Source organism: Oncorhynchus masou, chromosome 21 (genome assembly GCF_036934945.1).
Source record: "Oncorhynchus masou masou isolate Uvic2021 chromosome 21, UVic_Omas_1.1, whole genome shotgun sequence".
NCBI lineage: Eukaryota > Metazoa > Chordata > Actinopteri > Salmoniformes > Salmonidae > Oncorhynchus > Oncorhynchus masou.
In genome coordinates, this window is record NC_088232.1 from 15,480,624 (window position 1) to 15,505,572 (window position 24,949).

Below are 24,949 nucleotides of genomic sequence, written 5' to 3' on the forward strand. Positions count from 1 at the left end.
GTATTTTTGTTAGTCGTCATGCATCTTATTTATCTAACAACTACACGTGCACAGCATACAGACTATTTGAGTGGGATTTCACCTGCTGCTCCTCAGCTGGTTGCTTTAACTTCTTGGTGATGGGGCAGTATTTTCACATCCGGATGAAATGCATGCCCAAATTCAACTGCCTGCTACTCATCCCCAGAAGATAAGATATGCATATTATTAGATTTGGATAGAAAACACTCTGAAGTTTCTAAAACTGTTTGAATCATGTCTGTGAGTATAACAGAACTTAGAGGACAAACTTTTTTTTTCACTCTTTTCAATGGGTTTTTATTGGGAATCCAGATTTCTAAGGGACCTTCTTGCAGTTCCTATCACTTCCACTGGATGCCAACAGTCTTTAGAAATTGGTTGAGGTTATTCCTTTGTGTAATGAAGAAGTAGCAATGTTCAGAAAGAGGGTCACTTGTAGTCTACTGTTAGATAAGAGGTGTGACCAGAAAGCTAGCTACAGTTTGTTTTCCTCCTGTATTGAACATAGATCATCCCGTCTTCAATTTTATCGATTATTTACGTTTATAAAAAACTAAAGTTGTATGACAAAAGTAGTTTGAAATGATTTGGCAAAGTTCACAGGTAACTTTTATTTTGTAGTCACATTGCGCAAGTTGGAACTGGTATTTTTCTGGATCAAACGCGCTAAATAAATGGAAATTTTGGATATATATATAGACGGAATTAACCGAACAAAAGGACCATTTGTGATGTTGATGGGACATATTGGCATGCCAACAAAAGAAGCTTGTCAAGGCATGAATTATATTTTTTATTTCTGCGTTTTGTCTCGCCTGCAGGGTTGAAATATGCTTTTCTCTCTTTGTTTACGGATGTGCTATCCTCAGATAATAGCATCGTTTGCTTTCGTCGAAAAGCCTTTTTGAAATCTGACATGTTGGCTGGATTCATAACAAGTGGAGCTTTAATTTGCTATCTTGCATTTGTGATTTAAAGAAAGTTTGATTTTTATAGTAATTTAGTTGAATTTGGCACTCTGTATTTTCCCTGGTTAAGAAGACCATTCATTCACTGAGCAACGATTCTAAATGCAATCGCGTGTTACAAACTGTTTTGGTGAACGACAAAAAATAGCCACTATTTTTATTTCTCAACTGGTAATTGAAGCACGCCTCTCATTCCCCATTCAAGTGCAGGCAACAGGCTGTCAGCGTGTCACCCTCCACTTTACAACGTGAGCTGCAGGCAGTATGCATTTTGAAAATATACTTAATTGTTTGAAACCTGCATGTTTTACCTCATATCATGAGGTATGCCTCACCTTGGTTCAAAGCCTGGCAAAATCTGACCATGGAAACGTGGAGACAATTACTTTAAAGACTTCATAGGCTGCGGGTAAGTTCAAAGTTTGGGTAAGCTTACAATTTATCTTACCATTTCTACTGTTTTGGGTGCCATTTATGATTTTCATATGTGCAACAGTTTACTGTGAGAAACTATAGTTTTAATATATTATCTTTCACAATGGATGTAAAAAAACAACAACAAAAAAAACACCTTTCAACATTTCTGAGCAGCAGGCTAGGTACTTACTTCTATGCGTGCTCAGGCTCACTCCTTCAGCATTATCAGGACAGAGAAACCAGACCCATGCTCAATGTTCACATGGAGCACTCCAAACAGAAGACAATGAACAAATTTACAAAACTTCATAGATGGTTACTCTGCAAACGACGTTTCCACTCTGAGAAAGGTAAATGACTGTAATTAATACATGCATTCAAATAAATTAAATGTAACCAAATGACAGGGGTTAACGGTACATTTACTACTGGTGACATACGTAATGGGGAATTGATTAAAAAAAAATAATCAAAGGGCAAACAATTCACACAAGGAAACAATGAATGTGCAAGAATTGGCAGGAGACAGCTGAGCCATTCTGGAGAGAGACTCGTCTACAGTGCATTCAGAAATATTCAGACCACTTGACTTTCTCCACATTTTGTTACGTTTCAGCCTTATTCTTATTTCAATCAATACCCCATAATGACAAAATGAAAACGGATGTTTAGACATTTTTGCAAAACAATAAAAAAAACAGAAATACCTTATTTACTTAAGTATTCAGACCCTTTGCTATGGAGACTTGAAATTGACCACAGGTGCATCCTGTTTCCATTGATCATCCTTGAGATGTTTCTACAACTTGATTGGAGTCCACCTGTAGTAAATTAAATTGATTGGACATGATTTGGAAAGGCACACGCCTGTCTATATAAGGTCCCAAAGTTGACAGTGCATGTCAGAGCAAAAACCAAGCCATGAGGTTGAAGGAATTGTCCGTAGAGTTCCGAGACAGGATTGTGTCGAGGCACAGATCTGAGGAATGCTACCAAAACATTTCTGCAGCATTGAAGGTTCCCAACAACACAGTGGCCTCCATTCTTAAATGGAAAAAGTTCGGAACAACCAAGACTCTTCCTAGAGCTGGCCGCCCAGCCAAACTGAGTAATCGGGGGAGAAGGGCCTTGGTCAGGGTGGTGACCAAGAACCGGATGGTCACTCTGACAGAGCTCTGTGGAGATGCGAGAAGCTTCCAGAAAGCCAACTATCTCTGAAGCACTCTGCCAATCAGGCCTTTATGGTAGAGTGGCCAGACAAAGCCACTCTTTCGTAAAAAGACTCATGACAGCCCTCTTGGAGTTTGCCAAAAGGCACCTAAAGACTCTCAGACCATGAGAAATAAGTTTCTCTGGTCTGATGAAACCAAGATTGAACTCTTTGGCCTGAATGCCAAGTGTCAGGTCTCGAGGAAACCTGGCACTATCCCTACTGTGGGGATATTATTCAGCAGCAGGGACTGTGAGACTAGTCAGGATCGAGGGAAACAGACCAAAGTACATAGAGATCCTTGATGAAAACCTGCTCCAGAGCACTCAGGACCTCAAGACTGGGGCAAAGGTTCACCTTCCAACAAGACAACGACCCTAAGCACACAGCCAAGACAACGCAGGAATGGTTTCGGGACAAATCTATGTATGTCCTTGAGTTGCCCAGCCAGAGCCCGGACTTGAACCCAATCGAACATCTCTGGAGAGACCTGAAAATACCTGTGCAGGGATACTCCCCATCCAACCTGACAGAGCTTGAGAGGATCTGCAGAGAAGAATGGGAGAAACTCCTCAATTACAAGTGTGCCAAGCTTGTAGCATCATACCTAATAAGACCTGATCTGTAATGTCAATGGTGCTTCAACAAAGTACTGAGTAAAGGGTCTGAAAACTTAAGCAAATGTAATATTTCTGATTTTATTTTTAATACATTTGCAAAAATGTCTAAAACCTATTATTGATTTGGCATTATGGGGTATTGTGTGTATATTTTAGAATAACATAACAAAATGCTGTAACAACAAAATGTGAAAAAGTCAAGGGGTTTGAATACTTTCCGAATGCATTGCATACCTTTGCGAAACACCTCTCCCCTTCTTCATTTCTCAACATTTGAAATTATACTCAAGACACAGAAATATATCCAAATGTATTTCTATCTGTCACATAGGGAACCGTTATCAGGTGCTCTGTTTAGAATGGCGCTTTCCCAGGTGCTCTGTTTAGAATGGCGCTTTCCCAGATGCTCTGTTTAGAATGTATTTTTTCCGCAAATTGCCTCTCTGCAAATGTTTGAAAATTACGTTTTATTGTCTTCTTCATTACATGAGTTGCCTGTTCTGTTCAGGTGTATTACCATAATCTAAATGTCATATTTTTTTATCATTCTGAGCACCGTGGATGCCCTAATGGGTTATGCACCCAATACATATGGGTCCACGACATATCTCAAATGGACGGTAAATTTAAAATCTTCCCGTCATGTTGTCCGGCTCCACATTTTCCTGGCGGAAACCCGGACACACACACACACACACACACTTCACCTGGGGCAGACAGGGCAAGAGCAACTGTTTGTTGTCGTTGTCCTGCCGTGATTAAGTGGCATGTGTGTGTATGAAAGTGGGCGTAAATGCCCTTGTTCTTGCACGTGTACAAAAGTGTGTGTGTGAGAGTTGGTTGAGAGGGCCTCAACAAAGGACCTATCAGTGTGGCCTGCTGGGTAATTGTTGCCATATTGGAGGGGTTGGTTGGGGTTCTGGGTTAGATATTGTACCTGGAAAGACTCTGTGCATCTGTGGAAGCCATCACTCTTATTTAATGAGTGGTGAAAAACAGAAGAGGGCAGAAACTAAAAACCTCCCACATTACATTCTTTACCTCCATCAAAAGCATGCTAGTGAAACAATAGTGATGATTCAAGGTTAGGGTTGACAACACTGAATGTATTGTACAGAGAGTGGAAAAAGTATGTGATGACTGTTGTTTTTCAACAATATGTTTAAATTAAAATTATGCAACACTAAGCAGGGACAGTGACAGGAATAAAGTAAGTGAGTGAGTGTGTGGGTGTGTGTGTGTCTGTAGCCATGGTCAGTACTGCAGAGGGGTATATACTACAAAGCCAGATGCCATTGATAAGCAACCAGAAATAACTATAGATTTTCTGGAATATTAAAAAAAGCTAAACTTAGATTGTGGAATCAAATCAGACCATGCCTATTTCAAGCTTACTCTTAAAAATAAATAATTGTACACACACACACACACACCCACCCAACCAGTCAAAAGTTTGGAAATCTACTCATTCAAGTGTTTTCTTTATGTGTACTATTTATACATTGTAGAATAATAGTGAAGACATCAAAACTATGAAATAACACATATGGAATCATGTGTGTTCATCAAAATACATTTTATATTTGAGATTCTTCAAAGTAGCCACATTTGGACTTGATTACAGCTTTGCATACTCTTGGCATTCTCTCAATCAGCTTCACCTTGAATGCTTTACCAACAGTTTTGAAGAAGTTCCCACATATGCTGAGCACTTGCTGAGCACTTGTTGGCTGCTTTTCCTTCAATCTGCGGTCCGACTCATCCCAAACCATCTCAATTGGGTTGAGGTTGGGTTATTGTGGAGGCCAGGTCATCTGATGCAGCACTCCCTCACTCTTCTTCTTGGTCAAATAGCCCTTACACAGCCAGGAGGTGTGTTGGGTCATTGTCCTGTTGAAAAACAAAAGCCCAAACCAGATTGGATGACGTATCGCTGCAGAGTGCTGTGGTAGCCATGTGGGTTAAGTGTGGCTTGAATCTTAAGTAAATCATTGACAGTGTCACCAGCAAAGCACCTCCTCCTCCATGCTTCACGGTGGGATCTACACATACAGAGATCATCCGTTCACCTACTTTGCGTCTCACAAAGACACAGCGGTTGAAACCAAAAACCTCTAATTTGGACTCATCAGACCAAAGGACAGATTTCCACCAGTCTAATATCCATTGCTCGTGTTTCTTGGCCCAAGCAAGTCTCTCGTGTCCTTCAGTAGTGGTTTCTTTGCAGCAATTCAACCATGAAGGCCAGATTCACTCCTGTCACTTGAAATTTGTGAAGCAATTATTTGGGATGCAATCTGAGGTGCAGTTAATTGCCGATTTCTGAGGCTGGTAACTCCAATGAACGTATCCTCTGCAGCAGAGGTAACTCTGGGCCTTCCTTTCCTGTGGCGGTCCTCATGAGAGCTTGATGGTTTTTGCAACTGTACTTAAAGAATATTTAAAAGTTCTTGAAAATTTCCGGATTGACTGACCTTCATGTCTTAAAGTAATGATTGGCTGTCATTTCTCTTTGCTTATGTGAGCTGTTCATGCCATAACATGGACTCTTACCAAATAGGGCAATCGTCGATATATAAACCCCACCTTGTCACAACACAGCTGATTGGCTCAAAAGCATTAACTTCTTGGATATAGGGGGCGCCATTTTAATTTTTGTGATGAAAAATGTTCTCGTTTTAAACAAGATATTTTGTCACGAAAAGATGCTCGACAATGCATATAATTGACAGCTTTGGAAAGAAAACACTGACGTTTCCAAAACTGCAAAGATATTGTCTGTGAGTGCCACAGAACTGATGTTACAGGCGAAACCCAGATAAAAATACAATCAGGAAGTGCTGCATTTTTTTAAACTGCCTCATGCCAATGACTCCTCATATTTTTTTTATTTTAGTTTTATTTTACAAGACAGGTCAGTTAGGAACAAATTCTTATTTTCAATGATGGCCTAGGAACAGTGGGTTAACTGCCTGTTCAGGGCAGAATGACAGATTTTGTACTTTGTCAGCTTGGGGATTTGAGCTTGCAACCTTGTGGTTGCTAGTCCAACACTCTAACCACTAGGCTACCCTGCCGCCCTGGCAGAGGTCGACCGATTATAATTTTGGAGGACCAAAAAAGCCGATACCGATTAAAAATCGGCCAATTTTTTTATTTGTAATAATGACAATTACAACAATACTGAATGAACACTTATTTTAACTTAAAATAAATCAATAAAATCAATTTAGCCAAAAAATAAATAATTAAACATTTTCAATTTGGTTTAAATAATGCAAAACCAAAGTGTTGGAGAAGAAAGTAATATGTGCCATATAAAAATGTGTGCCATGTAATAAAGCTAATGTTTAAGTTCATTGCTCAGAGCATGAACAGAACATATGAAAGTTGGTGGTTCCTTTTAACATGAGACTTTAATATTCCAAGGTCAGAGGTTTTATGTTGTAGTTAATATAGTATTTATAGGACTATTTATCTCTATACCATTTGTATTTCATATACCTTTGACTATTGGATGTTCTTATAGGCACTATAGTATTGCCAGTGTAACAGTATAGCTTCCGTGTCCCTCCTCGCCCCTACCTGGGCTCGAACCAGGAACACATCGACAACAGCCACACTCAAAGCATCGTTACCCATCGCTCCACAAAAGTCACGGCCCTTGCAGCTGCAAGGGGAATAACTACTCCAAATCTAAAAGCGAGTGACATTTGAAACAGTATTAGCGCACACCCAGCTAACTAGCTAGACATTTCACATTGGTTACGCCAGCCATTAGGCTGATAGGCTTGAAGTCATAAACAGCGCTATGCTTGCGAAGGGCTGCTGGCAAAACGCACAAAAGTGCTGTTTGAATGAATGATTACGGGCCTGCTGCTGCTCGGTCAGACTGCTCTATCAAATCAGACTTAATTATAACAGAATAACACACAGAAATACGAGCCTTTGGTCATCAATATGATCGAATCCGGAAACTATCATTTCGAAAACAAAGCATTTATTATTTCAGTGAAATACGGAACCGGTCGGTATTTTTAAAATATTCTTGTTACGTTGCACAAACTTCAATGTATGTCATAATTACGTAAAATTCTGGCAAATTAGTTCGCAATGAGCCAGGCAGCCCAAACTGTTGCATATTCCCTGACTCTGAGTGCAATGTCGTTCTGCCCCTGCACAAGGCAGTAAACCCACAGTTCCTAGGCAGTCATTGAAAATGAGAATGTGTTCTTAACTGACTTGCCTAGTTAAATAAAAGGTATTAAAAATAAAAAAAATCTGAAATCGGCACCCAAAAATACCGATTTCCGATTGTTATGAAAACTTGAAATCGGCCCAAATTAAAAATCGGTCATTCCGATTAAATCGGTCGACCTCTACGCTGTATATACAAATATTTATACTAGTTAGCTGGCTAACTCCTTAATCCTGCTTTGCCGTATACCCCTTAAGTAGCTGGACTAACCTAAAATCAACATCTCTTTACAACTTTCAACAACATTTCACATGCTGTCAGAAGTCACCGTTTACTCTTTTGGAATATATATATATATATATATATATATTGCTCAAAAAAATAAAGGGAACACTAAAATAACACATCTGAATGAATGAAATATTCTTATTAAATACTTTTTTCTTTACATAGTTGAATGTGCTGACAACCAAATCACAGAAAAATCATCAATGAAAATCAAATTTATCAACACATGGAGGTCTGGATTTGGAGTCACACTCAAAATTAAAGTGGAAAACCACACTACAGGCTGATCCAACTTTGATGTAATGTCCTTAAAACAAGTCAAAATGAGGCTCAGGAGTGTGTGTGGCTGTATGATTTCCTACAACGCATGGGCATGCTCCTGATGTGGCGGCGGATGGTTTCCTGAGGGATCTCCTCCCAGACCTGGACTAAAGCATCCGCCAACTCCTGGACAGTCTGTGGTGCAACGTGGCGTTGGTGGATGGAGTGAGACATGATGTCCCAGATGTGCTCAATTGGATTCAGGTCTGGGGAATGGGCGGGCCAGTCTATAGCATCAATGCCTTCCTCTTGCAGGAACTGCTGACACACTCCAGCCACATGAGGTCTAGCATTATCTTGCATTAGGAGGAACCCAGGGCCAACCGCACCAGCATATGGTCTCACAAGGGGTCTGAGGATCTCATCTCGGTACCTAACGGCATTCAGGCTACCTCTGGCGAGCACATGGAGGGATGTGCGGCCCCCCAAAGAAATGCCACCCCACACCATGACTGACCCACCGCCAAACCGGTCATGCTGGAGGATGTTGCAGGCAGCAGAACGTTCTCCACGGCGTCTCCAGACTCTGTCACATGTGCTCAGTGGCGAATTTGCCAATCTTGGTGTTCTCTGGCAAATGCCAAACATCCTGTACAGTGTTGGGCTGTAAGCACAACCCCCACCTATGGACGTCGGGCCCTCATACCACCCTCATGGAGTCTGTTTCTGACCGTTTGAGCAGACACATGCACATTTGTGGCCTGCTGGAGGTCATTTTGCAGGGCTCTGGCAGTGCTCCTCCTGCTCCTCCTTGCACAAAGGCGGAGGTCGCGGTCCTGCTGCTGGGTTGTTGCACTCCTACGGCCTCCTCTACATCTCCTGATGTATTGGCCTGTCTCCTGGTAGCGCCTCCATGCTCTGGACACTACGCTGACAGACACAGCAAACCTTTTGCCACAGCTCGCATTGATGTGCCATTCTGGATGAGCTGCACTACCTGAGCCACTTGTGTGGGTTGTAGACTCCGTCTCATGCTACTACTAGAGTGAAAGCACCGCCAGCATTCAAAAGTGACCAAAACATCAGCCAGGAAGCATAGGAACTGAAGTGTCTGTGGTCACCACCTGCAGAACCACTCCTTTATTGGGGGTGTCTTGCTAATTACCTATAATTTCCACCTGTTGTCTATTCCAGTTGCACAACAGCATGTAAAATGTATTGTCAATCAGTGTTGCTTCCTAAGTGGACAGTTGGATTTCACAGAAGTGTGATTGACTTGGAGTTATATTGTGTTGTTTAAGTGTTCCCTTTATTTTTTTGAGCAGTATATATATATATATAGATATAAAACACACAATTCGATCTGGTTAAAGTCTGGGCCACTCAAGGACATTCAGAGACTTGTCCCGAAACCACTCCTGCGTTGTGTTGGCTGTGTGCTTAAGGTCGTTGTCCTGTTGGAAGGTGAACCTTCGCCCCAGTCTGAGTGCTCTGTACTTTGTTCTGTTCATATTTCCCTCTATCCTGACTAGTCTACCAGTCCCTGCCGTTGAAAACCACAGCATGATGCTGCCACCACCATGCTTTCACCGTAGGGATGGTGCCAGATTTCCTCCAGACATGACGCTTGGCATTCAGGCCATATCGTTCAATATTGGTTTTATCAGACCAGAAAATCTTGTTTCTCATGGTCTGAGGCCTTTAGGTGCCTTTTGGCAAACTCCAAGCGGCCTGTCATGTGCCTTTTCCTGAGGAATGGCTGCTGGTTGTTTGTCTGGAAGGTTCTTGGTCACCTCCCTGACCAAAGCCCTTCTCCCCCGATTGCTCAGTTTGGACAGGCAGCCAGCTCTAGGAAGGGTCTTGGTGGTTCCAAACGTCTTCCAATAAGAATGACGGAGGCCACTGTGTTCTTGGGGACCTTCAATGCTGTATCAATGTTTATGTACCCTTCCGCAGATCTGTGCCTCGACACAATCCTGTCTCGGAGCTCTACGGACAATTCCTTCGACCTCATGGCTTGGTTTTTGCTCTGACATGCAGTGTCAACTGTGGGACCTTATATAGACAGGTGTGTGCCTTTCCAAATCACATCCAATCAATTGAATTTACCACAAGTGGACTCCAATCAAGATGTAGAAACATCAAGGATGATCAATAGAAATAGGATGCCCCTGAGCTACATTTAGAGTCTCATAGCAAAGGGTCTGAACACTTCATTTTGTTTTATAAATTTGCAAACATTTCTAAAAACCTGTTTTCGCTTTGTCATTAGGGGGTAGTGTGTGTAGATTGGATTCAATAAAAAAATCTAATTTTAGAATAAAACTACCTTAACAAAATGTGGAAAAAGTAAAGGGGTCTGAATACTTTCCGAATGCACTGTCCCTAGGTAAGAATGCTGTTCATCGACTACAGCTCAGCCTTCAATACCATAGTGCCCTCCAAGCTCAAGGCATGGAACTGGACCCTTCCCATTGCAACTGGCACCTGGACTTCCTGAAGGGTGGTGAAGTGATGAAGGCAGGCAACAATAACTCCGTCATGCTGATCCTCAACATGGAGCCCCAGAGGAGGTGCGTGCTCAGCCCCCTCCCCCCTGTTCACCGATGACTGCGTGGCCACTCACGCCTCCAACTCTATAAGCAAGTTTGCTGACGACAACAGTTGAAGCCTAGGTACCAACAACGATGAGACAGCCTACAGGGAGGAGGTGAAAGCCCTGGCGGAGCACACCATCATCCACATTGACAGGGCTGTAGTGGAGAGGATCAAAAGCTTCAAGTTCCTTGGCGTGCACATCATTGGCAACCTGAAATGGTCCCTTCACACAGGCAGCAGAATGCACAACAACCTCAAGGAGGCTGAAGAAATTCGGTGTGGCCCTCATTTATCCTGAAGCACTATTAAGAGCATCCTGTCGGGCTGTATCACCGCCTGATATGGCAATTGCACCGTCTGCAACCACAGGGCTTTCCAGACAGTGGTGCAGTCAGTCCAACGCATCATCAGGGGCACACTGCCTGCCCTCTAGGACATCTACAGCACCCTGTGCCACAGGAAGGCCAAGAAAATCATTAAGAATCTCAGCCACCGGAGCTACAGCCTGTTCACCCCGCTAACATTTAGAAGGTTGAGACACTACAGTTGCATAAAAGCTGGGACCGAGAGACTGAGAAAGAGTTGATCTCCAGGCCATTATCAAACAGTCACCACTATCCAGCCTCTGCCCAGTACCCTGCCGTGAACCTTAGTCACTGTTCTAGCTGGCTACCACCAGGTACACTACCCTGCTCCAAAGAGACTGCTGCCCTATGTAGAGTCATTGAACACTAGTTACTTTAATAATGTTTACATACCGTTTCACCCACTTTATACGTATATACTTTAATCTAGACTAGTTATGGCTCATCCTATATTACTACTGCTGTAAACACCCTTTTCTATTCATTTACTGTCCATACTGTCTATACACTGCATTATATTTATATTTAAACAAAATTGGGATTGACAAAGTTTAGAAAGAAATCCCTAACTGAAAAACAGTGCAATTATCACAAAACTACCACTAACAGGCCCCAATCATCATCATCAAGCGTAAAATAAACTTTAAACAAATGCCTAACGCAACCATGCTGAACGTTAGTAGATCTACATCTTTCAAATGATTTGCCCCGGATATAAAGCGCTCCGCACGTCATCCTCGTTAACAGTAAAAAAAATATAAAAAAATATTATATATATATATAAAACAAAATGGCAGCGAGTGAGACAGGGTAGAGACAGCAGTGAAGTTCTGTATGGCAACACTTAGAGAAGATAAATGAGGAGGTTGTGAAATGCAAACTCTGCGAGGTGGAATTGAGCTACAGTGGCAGCACAGGTGCAATGCTGAAAGGGAGGCACCGTGAGACCCAGCCAGTTCCTGGCAGCAGTGCGATAAGGGACAGACTGAGAAAATCACAGCGCTGATTACAGAAATGATTGCAGTTGATTTGCAGCCATTGTCAATGGTAGAATATGTCGGCTTCAATGTTGCCCTATTGGCATGTCTAGAACCAGACTACAAGATACCATGTCGAAAAACTGATGGAGAAATTGTGCAATGATTACTCTACAAATAGGCCTACAAAAGCGCCAGCTCTCGAACAACAAGAACCTAATATTTATATATTTCTAAATTCCATTCTTTTACTTTTTAGATTTGTGTATTGTTAGATATTACTGCACTGTTGGAGCTAGGAACACATGCATTTCACTACAACCACAATAACCTCTGCTAATTATGTGTATGTGACCAATAACATTTGAACAGATTGTTGGACGTCAATGAACACACATCACTGCAACGACCCATCACGTTAATGAGAAGTGGGACATGACGTCCCAGGAACTACTGACAATTAAGAACATGAAGGAGGCACAGAGCAGAGTAACTAAAACGGCATTAACAACCATCATTGCTGAGTGGGTGGGGGACAGTAGTAAAGTGAGTGTACACATACATATATACACACACACACACACACACACACTTGAAGTTGGAAGTTTACATGCACCTTAGCCAAATACATTTAAACTCAGTTTTCACCATTCCTGACATTTAATCAAGTAAAAATTCCCTGTTTTAGGTCAGTTAGGATCACCACTTTATTTTAAGAACGTGACATGTCAGAATAACAGTAGAGAGAATTTTTGTTTTCAGCTTTTATTTATTTCATCACATTCCCAGTGAGTCAGAAATACTCAAATAGTATTTGGTAGCATTGCCTTAAAATTGTTTAACTTGGGTCAAACGTTTTGGGTAGCCTTCCACAAGCTTCCCACAATAAGTTGGGTAAGTTTTGGCCCATTCCTCCTGACAGAGATGTAACGAAATCAGATTTGTAGGCCTTGATCACACACACTTTTTCAGTTCTGCCCACAAATTTTCTATAGGATTGAGGTCAGGGCTTTGTGATGGCCACTCCAATACCTTGACTTTGTTGTCCTTAAGCCATTTTGCCACAACTTTGGAAGTATACTTGGGGTCATTGTCCATTTGGAAGACCCATTCGTGACCAAGCTTTAACTTCCTGTTTGATGTTGCTTCAATATATCCACATCATTTTCCATCGATGTCATCTATTTTGTGAAGTGCACCAGTCCGTCCTGCAGCATGATGCTGCCACCCCCATGCTTATTGTTTGTGAACAAGAAATTGGTGTGGTTAAAAAATGAGTTTTAATGACTCCAACCTAAGTATATGTAAACTTCCGACTTCAACTGATATATATATATATATATATATTAACACATATCTGACTCAGTTACACCAGCTCTGTCAGGAATTGGCCAAATTCACCCAACTTATTGTGGGAAGGTGGTGGAAGGCTACCCGAAACGTTTGAGACACACACACACATATTCCGGTCCCTGACATCATTCTGATATTTACTAATTTTCTTATTGCTATTGACATTTTCTGGACTGTGTGTGTATTTTTAAATATATTATTGCTTGGTATTACTGCACTGTTGGAGCTAGAAACACAAGCATTTCACTGCACCTGCAATAACCTGCAAATCTGTGTACACGACCAATACAATTGATTTGATGGTACTGTAGTTAAAACCTGATAAATAGCCTTCTATATAGTCAGTGTTTACCCAAGATTGGGTATAGCAAGTACAGTATGTTTCCACCAATATAGATCACTGATTACCTCACACACAGTCAGTAAATCAGAACCCTACTCTGTGTCTGTCCAGAAACTAAGTTTGTCTGTTGAGAGCATTCTGCCATGCTCGTCTTAAACAAGCTTCCGCCGCCCCCTTGTGGTGAAGCATGGTATGGGTCAACAGAAAACACCTCAGTACCAACCACAGAGCAAAAACATCCTCTAACACCTTTTACAGCTCAGTGCAATGTCTTCAAAATGGCATTTCATTGCATCAGTGTGTGTGGGGGAAATAGCAGCTTTTCACTCTATCCACTGCGTTTCTACGTCTCGGACTCACCAAGCGTCGTCCCGTCCTCCCCCATAATGCACTTCACAGAAGCGATGATCTGCTCCACGACAGGAGGTGACATGGACGCGGCGTACACCGCACTGTGAGAGTGGGAGCGCAGGTACTCCAACAACTCCTAGAATAGAATGTTATTGTCGATTCTGAGGTTAGTATATTTGCAACACTAAAAGTATACATTTCTGATTTCACACTTGGCATAAAAGTAGATATCTACATTGTGCGCCGTTGCTCTTCAACCTCCTCTCTCAAATGTTGCTGTGTTGTTAATATGTCATGTTTTTATATTTATATGGTACATTTACAGGATCTGAAACGTTTATTTGTAACGTGTTTGAAACGTTTTAGTAACAGTAAAGGACATTGTGCGATTCTAAAAGTGTGCGACTCAAGCTATACTTTTCCTTGTGCGCATGCACGGGCAATAACACGAGTGGCACAAAATGGAACATAACATTGCAGAAAAAGTTCAGAATGAGACAATTTCATGTGTACAACATCAAAAGACCTGCATCACTCTCCTGAGAGCGTTGCCGTTTTGAAAAGGATGTATTTGGGTGTTTTTCGAGCTGTTGGTTCATGTTTTATCTGTGCCCCTGCAACTGCTGAATGAGCATGAGGAAGTCTCGCTGGCGGGGTACGCTTTTCAAATCCAGGTGAAAATCGCAACAAAAGTGTCAGGACACTTCTATGACATGCCATTTACATCCAAAATACAGATTTGTTTCTAAAAATAAAAGTGAACTTGTCCATTACAACAACGTTATCCTCCTCACCTTCCTGCCTCCAATGTAGCCCCCAGCGGCGCCAAAGCTCTTGGTGAACGTCCCCATCATGACGTCCACGTCTCGGGGGTCCAGACCAAAGTAGTCGACCACACCTCGGCCCCCTGGCCCCAGAGCCCCAATACTGTGGGCCTCGTCCAGGTACAGATAGGCCCTGTAGCGCTTCTTCAGAGCTATGACTTCAGGTAGACGTACTATACTGCCTTCCATGCTGGGGACAGATGGAGAGGGGTAGGAAGGTGGGTGGGTGGGGGTGACAAGAGGGACAAAAGATGGAGGAAGTATCCCATCTTCACTTCAGGGGACATTTTCAGCCATCACATTACATAGTGTACATTTGACTAATGAGAGAGAGAGCACCAGTGTTGGGAGTTCCTGTCGATTCCTTCTTTACAGTATAAAGTTTAAACAGCATGTGGCCTGGGGTGGTCTAGCGGTCTAAGCTGCTGCCTCTGAAGTATATGTACAATGTTCTGCTGCCAGCAGGCCTTCTTGAACATGTGAACTTTCATGTGCCTTAATAACAAACTCGTATGTGATCTGTAAACATTTTTAATTACGAGCCTAGTTCAGCCTAGGAGACAGCACTTAGCTAGGGAGAGAGACAGGATCCTTCCTGGACTGCCATAATTGGCTGAGATAATGGTGGGGCTGTACATGCCGAGAGATGAGTCCTGATTGGTGTGTCATGTCACAGGCTTCCATCTATCACAGAATGGGGGCTTCACTGGTCAGTATATAGATCATCTTTGCTACTGCAGATATTTGGAAAGATATAGCTATGTGTAGCAGCAAAAGTGTTGCCACAGCTCTCAACAACATTGCTGCCCTGAATGTATCTGTTGCTAGCAGCAAAGCACAGAGGGGGAAAGTTTAAGTAGAGACTGCTTTTTGGAGGACAATGCCTTTTTGCCTTGCAAAAGTATTCATCCCCCTTGGTGATTTTCCAATTTTGTTGCATTACAACCTGTATTTTAAATGGATTTTAATTTGGATTTCATGTAATGGTCATACACAAAATAGTCCAAGTTGGTGAAGTGAAAAGAAATAACTTGTTTCAAAAAAATTGAAAAATAAAATTGAAAAAGTGGAGCGTGCACATATATTCACCCCCTTTGTTATGAAGCCCCTAAATAAGATCTGGTGCAACCAATTACCTTCAGAAGTCACATAATTAGTTAAATAAAGTCCACCTGTGTGCTATCTAAGTGTCACATGATCTGTCGCATGATCTCAGTGTATATATACACACCTGTTCTGAAAGGCCCCAGAGTTTGCAACACCACTAAAAGCAAGAGGCACCACCAAGCAAGTGGCACCATGAAGACCAAGGAGCTCTCCAAACAGGTCAGGGACAAAGTTGTAGAGTACAGATCAAGGTTGGGTTATTTAAAAAAATATCTGAAACTTTAAACATCCCACAGAACACCATTAAATCCATTATTAAAAAATGGAAAGAATATGGCACCATAACAAACCTGGCAAGAGAGGAATTAATCAGAGAGGCAACAAAGAGACCAAAGACAACCCTGAATGAGCTGCAAAGCTCCACAGTGGAGATTGGAGTATCTGTCCATATGGCAAAAAAAAACATTGCTTAAAGACAAAAAATAAGAAAACACGTTTGGTGTTTGCTACAAGGCATGTGGGAAACCCCACAAACATATGGAAGAAGGTACTCTGATCAGATGAGACTAAAATGTAGCTTTTGTCCATTAACGAAAACGCTATGTCTGGCACGAACCCAATACCTCTCATCACCCAGAGAACATCATCCCCACAGTGAAGCATGGTGGTGGCAACATCATGCTGTGGGGATGTTTTTCCACCAGCAGGGACTGGGAAACTGGTCAGAATTGAAGGAATGATGGATGGCGCTAAATACAGGGAAAGTCTTGAGGGAAACCTGTTTCAGTCTTCCAGAGATTTTAGACTGGGACGGAGGTTCACCTTCCAGCAGGACAATAACCCTAAGCATACTGCTAAAGCAACACTTGAGTGGTTTAAGGGGAATCATTTAAATGTCTTGGAATGGCCTAGTCAAAGTCCAGACCTCAATCCAATTGAGAATCTGTGGTATGACTTAAAGATTGCTGTACACCAGTGGAACCAATTCAACTTGAAGGAGCTGGAGAAGATTTGCCTTGAAGAATGGGCAAAAATCCCAGTGGCTAGATGTGCCAAGCTTATAGACATACCCCAAGAGACTTGCAGCTGTAATTGCTGCAAAAGTGGCTCGACAAAGTATTGACTTTGGTGGGTGAATAGTTACGTACGCACAAGTTCGTTTTTTGGTCCGTTTTGTAGTCTTATTTCTAGTTTGTTTCACAATAAAAAATGTTTTGCATCTTCAAAATGTTTGGCATGTTGTGTAAATCAAATTATACAAACCCCCCAAAAACTATTTTAATTCCAGGTTGTAAGGCAATAAAATAGGGAAAAAGTCAAGGGGGGTGAATACTTTCGCAAGCCACTGTACATCAGAATTTTTAAAGGAGATAGGTGGGACTAAAGCTTAAGAGGGTGTGAAAGATGCTGAATAGTCGTAAACAAATAACAGCTCTTTGGCAAGTGTGAAAATCTCAGCAAAATCTTTCAAGTTTATCAACTTTCAAAGCAGTATAGCTTTCCATGTTTATCCAACTACAGTGTATGATAAACCATTTTGAAGCTCTGAGTCTGTACTTTTATAAAAATGTAAACAGATTGACTTAAGCTCACAGAGCTGTACCGTCAGAAATAAAGTTGAAATAGCATGTAAAAAACTACCTGTATATACCCTCCACCAGTATGAGGATCTTCTTCCACGGCCTGTGTGTTCTGGGCTGGCCGTGGACTATGGCGTCTCTCAACATCTTCTCCAGACTTTGCATGTCTGACAAGACACACCAGGAGCACACAGTTACACAGTTTCCACAGCAGAACAATCACCATGAACATCTGTCAAGAGACAATGGCCAGCCCTAGCCTTTTGGGGGGCCTGGGCGTGATTTGTCTGGTTGCTGGCTGAACCAGTCTCAAATCAATCCATATGAAATGAAAGGCAGGGATGCTAAGAACGCCAGTTGTTCCCATTTTCTGCAATTCTACCCATTTTGCTATGGGATGGAGATAAATCTTTGCAGTTCTAAAGCTAAATCAATGGGGCCCCCCTGAAGGTCAGGGACACTAGGCACCTGCCCTGCATATGCGGTCAGTATTCGGCCATGATTACTACAAGTTTATATAGCAGGCTAGACTAATTTACCAATCTAAAAATGATTAGCTGACATACTAATTGAGTGACTGTCAGTGACTGACATAAGTGAAAAAACTGCTGATGTACTGCCAAACTTCTACACACACACACACACCACTGCTGGGACTAAAAGGTTTAGACCAGTGCAGTTGTTCCCAAACTTTTCTAAGTAGTGTAAGCCCCTCATGGACTAGCTATAGAGCCTTAGGGTGGTGATCTGTACACTGTAGAAACAGGGGGGACAGAGATAAAGGACAGACCCATTGTAGCATGTCGGACAGATATAAGGGATGTATAAGCCCCACCATTTTGGTTGAACATGAACAAAGTATGGAGGGGATAAAGATAAGGGACAAACCCGATATTGCTGTGGGGACAGCGATAGAGGACGGACACGGTTTTGCAGTAGGGACAGCGATAGGGGACGGACCCAGTGTTGCAGGCGGGAAAGAGATAGGGGATGGGACGGTGTTGCAGGGGGGACAGAGATAAAGGACGGACTTACTGTTGTGTTTGAAGACACGGATGGTGGACCCAGACAGCCTGGCTCCCAGGACCAGAGAGGCATGGTTCAGCTCATCACTTAGGATTAGACAGCCCTACACAGAGAGAGAGACAGGAGAGCTTGTCAACTAACACTATTTCTATGCTTGATCAATAAGTAGTAAACCCTAACCTCACCATCTCGCATTTAGCAATCCTCACAAGGAAGAAAGAGACAAGAAACCTCACACTGCATCCGCACTCACAGCAACACAACAGAGTTGACCTCTGGCTGCCCTGGCGATGACCTTTGTCCTGACAGAAAGTGGAGCTGTGATGTGCTCCTGGCGGCAGGAAACACTTCCCGTTGATAATATGTTGTGTTATCGAGACTCTCCCGTGGTGTGCGTACGCACCACCCAGGTCTGGAGGTCACCTGCTGGCGCCATGATGACACACACAACCTCCCAGAATGTTGTTGTTATGGAGATATGGAACGGGCTGTGCTCTGAACATTATGACAACACCACGCTGGTATTAAATATACTAACATGGATTCTCCCCCTATTTCAATACAAACACACCCTCTTCCTCTCAAACTCTTAACACACACACACACCTTTGGCAGCTGTGATCCTGAAAATGATGTTGTTCCAAGGTGTGGTGCAGGCAGTACTGAGAGGGCAACACAACAGAGACCGACAGAGCACACAGTGCCACGGCGAGAGGGAAAGAAAAGTAGAGAGGCAATGAGTGAGCGCCAGGGAAAGTGTAATGAACAGAGAGCGGGTGAAACTAATTGAATGAGAGAAGGAAGAAAAATGTCTCTAGAGGAGAGTGAGAGACAGACAGAGGCATCTCTGTTCGTAGTAACTTAGGAAAAGTTTTCGGTAGAATAATGAATGCCAGAATTCAGGCCTTCCTAAGTGAACACAAATCAGATGTGTTTATATAGCCCTTCGTACATCAGCTGATATCTCAAAGTGCTGTACAGAAACCCAGCCTAAAACCCCAAACAGATAGCAATGCAGGTGTAGAAGCACGGTGGCTAGGAAAAACTCCCTAGAAAGGCCAAAACCTAGGAAGAAACCTAGAGAGGAACCAGGCTATGAGGGATGGCCAATCGTCTTCTGGCTGACACGCAATTCTTTAGTCAGGACAGAGGGGTAAGACAAGGTCGCAATATTAGTCCAACTTTACTCATTATTTATATAAATTAACTGGCTACCATATTAAAACAATCTACATCACCCTAGAAGACAAAGAAATCAAGTGTATTTTATATGCCGATGGCTTATAGTAATCTTGTCACCAGCAGAACAGAGGCTATAACAAAGTCCATCCTTGCTAGAACAGTATTGTAAGGACTGGGCACTATCCATTAATATAGTTTTTTTTCTAAGTAATGATCTTTCAGAAAAAGTTCAGATCCCAGGAAAGACAATACCATTTCATCCTAGGATAAATAACCCTTAAATACACCACCAACTAAATTAACCTTGGTCTGACTAGAAGTTTATCAGGGCGGTTTGACATGGCCATAAAGTATGCAGAATATATTTTGCAATTAGAAAGACCCTGTATTTATTTAACCCACCAATTTACAATATATTATATGGGATAAAAGCCCCACAGAAATTTTACACTTGGAATGTAAAAAAATATATATTCTAGGTGTGCACAGAAATGCCCCAAACCGAGCCTGTAGGGCAGAACTTGGGAGACAACACCATGCCAAAATCAAAGAACTCAAACAAAGGAAGACATTAACAATGTACAGACTCAGTGGCCATAGCCTGGCAATAGAGACAGGATGCCATAGAAAAACATGGAAGGTCAGTTGAAGAAAGACTATGTAAGCACTGTGGGTCGCTTCCGACTCCACGGCTCTAAATATGACTCAAGAGATAATGATCTCCTGAAATTGTAAGGAAATGTTGCAGGATTTCTTGAACTGCCCGTTGAGGAGAAAATCAGAAATGTTAGAACACGTTGAGACAGTACTATAATATAAAGAGAGACAATAGCTACTGCCATGTCATACACATGAGCCCTTGTAGATAACATTTCTCAACTGTTGCTGTTTATTTTCTTTTTTTGTGTGTATTATTTTCCATGTATAATTGTTTTGGTTGATATATATTATTATTGTTGCGCAAAAATATTGTTAACGTATGTAATACTTCACATACATTACTTTGGCAACAGTGGCAACCAGCCATTCATGCCAATAAAGCATTTATTGAATTAAGAGAGACAGAGAGAGTGAGCAAGAGCGAGCAAGAGAGAGACAGATGCAAAGACAGTGAACCAGAGGCTAGAACATAGAAACAGACTGAAAATCCCTGATGTTTCGGTAGCATGTAACACCTACTACCTTGCCAGTAAGGGCAGGGATGTTCATCGAATTCGTAGCGAAGCCCATCCCGAAAGCCATGGCCGACTCCACGCCCAGGAATTTAGCAACCAGCTCCTCCATCTCCTCATGTCTGTCTAAGTTACCTAAGGGAATTTAGGAGATACATCAAAACTCCCATAGACACATACCTACCTACTGATAAGATTCAGAAGAATAACTGTGTGTTATTCATTAGAAAACAGTTGTATGATACAGATGGCTTTAGGGCTGAGTCGGAGCCTCTGGTTCATCTACCAGCCAAAACGGAGTTATAAAGCCCGAGGGTGTGGCGACTAAATTAGTTTTTAATAAACAAATGGATATACGTTTACTTTATAGCAATAAGTTAATATAAACAAAAATAAAATCTGATATAGTTCGTCTCAGAGCTTGAGGATTAATCCTACCACTCACTACTGGGTCATTCTACCTCAAAATGCACAAGAAAGAGGATTGACATCCACCTTCTCAGATTGTTCTGAAATTGTTTCTGTAGTTGTCAACAGATATAATATTTCAGGAATGCTAATTATTTTGTTTAAACATAATTTGATCTCTATGAAATGAAGTTAAGGGCAGATGTGGGTTTAATCAATTTTCATTTATAAGATTCAGATCATATTCAATAAATGCAGTAATCAACATCCGATTTGGACCAAACATCTTCCTACCAATAAGTAAGACATGAAGAATCCCCCCAAAAGTGTCTAAAGCCAATCACGGACACCCCAAGCCAATCCCAACAACCAGTATAAGTGCTCTATGTTTGACAAGTGGTATGAAGCTGTGGCTTGGAGAATTGCTTCTCCAAACTATGTCAGGGAATTACTAGTGAATTTTATAATGGAAGTCGCTTTGCAATATTTACCATAAAGTAGTAAGAAAGTAACATGTTTTAATCACTAGATGCCTCTGTTCTTGCTATAATGCCACAGTTTTATCCATTTTTCTGGTCTCTTGTGTTTATTAAGTAGATCATAACATTTTGTTTGCAATTTTGGGTTCTAAACCAATAGACTTGGCTCATTATAGAAATACATTGTGTGGTAATCCTCACAAATCAAGCAAGTCCTCCATGAAAGCAATTCAGTGTATCCTTCTCTTAGCAACCTAATGCTTCAACGAGAGGTCGACCGATTAATCGGAATGGCCAATTAATTAGGCCGAGTTTTCATAACAATCGGTAATCATTTTAGGACACAGATTGTGGCCAATTTTTATTTATATATAAATATATATATATATATATATATATATATATATATAAATATAAAATAAATAATATATATATAAATAAATAAATAAATAAATAATATATATATATATATATATATATATATATATATAACTAAAAAAATATATAAATAAAAAATATAAATAAAAAAATATATATAAATAAAAATAAAAATGTTATAATGGAAGTCGCTTTTGCAATATTTACCATAAAGTAGTAAGAAAGTAACATGTTTTAATCACTAGATGCCGCTATATATATATATATATAACTAAAAAAAATATATAAAAAAAAAATAATATAAATAAAAAAATATATATATAGTGCCTTGCGAAAGCATTCGGCCCCCTTGAACTTTGCGACCTTTTGCCACATTTCAGGCTTCAAACAAAGATATAAAACTGTATTTTTTTGTGAAGAATCAACAACAAGTGGGACACAATCATGAAGTGGGTACGACATTTATTGGATATTTCAAACTTTTTTAACAAATCAAAAACGGAAAAATTGGGCGTGCAAAATTATTCAGCCACCTTAAGTTAATACTTTGTAGCGCCACCTTTTGCTGCGATTACAGCCGTAAGTCGCTTGGGGTATGTCTCTATCAGTTTTGCACATCGAGAGACTGAAATTTTTTCCCATTCCTCCTTGCAAAACAGCTCGAGCTCAGTGAGGTTGGATGGAGAGCATTTATTTGTAAACAGCAGTTTTCAGTTCTTTCCACAGATTCTCAATTGGATTCAGGTCTGGACTTTGACTTGGCCATTCTAACACCTGGATATGTTTATTTTTGAACCATTCCATTGTAGATTTTGCTTTATGTTTTGGTTCATTGTCTTGTTGGAAGACAAATCTCCGTCCCAGTCTCAGGTCTTTTGCAGACTCCATCAGGTTCTCTTCCAGAATGGTCCTGTATTTGGCTCCATCCATCTTCCCATCAATTTTAACCATCTTCCCTGTCCCTGCTGAAGAAAAGCAGGCCCAAACCATGATGCTGCCACCACCATGTTTGACAGTGGGGATGGTGTAACCAGGGTGATGAGCTGTGTTGCTTTTACGCCAAACATAACGTTTTGCATTGTTGCCAAAAAGTTCAATTTTGGTTTCATCTGACCAGAGCACCTTCATCCACATGTTTGGTGTGTCTCCCAGGTGGCTTCTGGCAAACTGTAAACAACACTTTTTATGGATATCTTTAAGAAATGGCTTTCCTCTTGCCACTCTTCCATAAAGGCCAGATTTGTGCAATATACGACTGATTGTTGTCCTATGGACAGAGTCTCCCACCTCAGCTGTAGATCTCTGCAGTTCATCCAGAGTGATCATGGGCCTCTTGGCTGCATCTCTGATCAGTCTTCTCCTTGTATGAGCTGAATGTTTAGAGGGACGGCCAGGTCTTGGTAGATTTGCAGTGGTCTGATACTCCTTCCATTTCAATATTATCGCTTGCACAGTGCTCCTTGGGATGTTTAAAGCTTGGGAAATCTTTTTGTATCCAAATCCGGCTTTAAACTTCTTCACAACAGTATCTCGGACCTGCCTGGTGTGTTCGTTGTTCTTCATGATGCTCTCTGCGCTTTTAACGGACCTCTGAGACTATCACAGTGCAGGTGCATTTATACGGAGACTTGATTACACACAGGTGGATTGTATTTATCATCATTAGTCATCTAGGTCAACATTGGATCATTCAGAGATCCTCACTGAACTTCTGGAGAGAGTTTGCTGCACTGAAAGTAAAGGGGCTGAATAATTTTGCAAGCCCATTTTTTCAGTTTGTAATGTAATTAATTTGCCAGAATTGTACATAATTATGACATAACATTGAAGGTTGTACAATGTAACAGCAATATTTAGACTTAGGGATGCCACCCGTTTGATAAAATACGGAACGGTTCCGTATTTCACCGAAAGAATAAACGTTTTGTTTTCGAAATAATAGCTTCCGGATTTGACCATATTAATGACCAAAGGCTTGTATTACTGTGTGTTATGTTAGAATTAAGTCTATGATTTGATATTTGAATGGGCAGTCTGACTGAGCGGTGGTAGGCAGCCGCAGGCTCGTAAGCATTCATTCAAACAGCACTTTTGTGCATTTGCCAGCAGCTCTTCGCTGTGCTTCAAGCATTGAGCTGTTTATGACTTCAAGTCTATCAAGTCGCGAGATTAGGCTGGTGTAACCGATGTGAAAAGGTTAGCGAGGTGCGCGCTAATAGCGTTTCATAATAACGTAACTCGCTCTGAGACCTTGAAGTAGTTGTTCCCCTTGCTCTGCAAGGGCCGCAGCTTTTGTGGAGCGATGGGTAACGATGCTTCGAGGGTGGCTGTTGTCGATGTGTTCCTGGTTCGAGCGCAGGTAGGGGCGAGGAGGGGGACGGAAGCTATACTGTTACACTGGCAATACTAACGTGCCTATAAGAACATCCAATAGTCAAAGGTATATGAAATACAAATGGTATAGAGAGAAATAGTCCTATAATTCCTATAATAACTACAACCTGAAACTTCTTACCTATGAATGTTGAAGTTTCGTGTTAAAAGGAACCACCAGCTTTCATATGTTCTGAGCAAGGAACTTAAACGTCAGCTTTTTTAAATGGCACATATTGCACTTTTACTTTCTTCTCCAACACTTTATTTTTGCATCATTTAAGCCAAATTGAACATGTTTCATTATTTACTTGAGGCTAAATTGATTTTATTGATGTATTAAGTTAAAATAAGTTTTCAATCAGTATTGTTGTAATTGTCATTATTACAAATAAGAAAATAAAAATAAATGTAAAAAATATTGGTCGATTAAATCGGTATAGGCTTTTT

At 41.3% G+C, this 24,949-nt stretch overlaps 1 protein-coding gene across 9 annotated transcripts in view; it reads right to left on the reverse strand.

The window, feature by feature from the left end:
* Window positions 1-24,949, reverse strand: part of sptlc2a (serine palmitoyltransferase, long chain base subunit 2a) — a 63,945-nt gene that overhangs the window by 19,269 nt on the left and 19,727 nt on the right. For 5 of the 9 annotated variants that reach the window (XR_010450720.1, XR_010450718.1, XR_010450719.1 and 2 more), the window contains exons 5-9: window positions 20,872-20,996; window positions 18,517-18,610; window positions 17,543-17,648; window positions 14,765-14,984; window positions 13,980-14,106 (exon numbers count right to left, since the gene is read on the reverse strand). Coding sequence is in view for 4 of the 9 variants with exons in the window: in XM_064927546.1 (XP_064783618.1) it covers window positions 13,980-14,106; window positions 14,765-14,984; window positions 17,543-17,648; window positions 18,517-18,610; window positions 20,872-20,996 (672 nt within the window). In the remaining 5 variants the exon portion in view is untranslated. The other 4 variants (XR_010450716.1, XR_010450717.1, XM_064927548.1 and 1 more) reach the window with 2 other exon arrangements.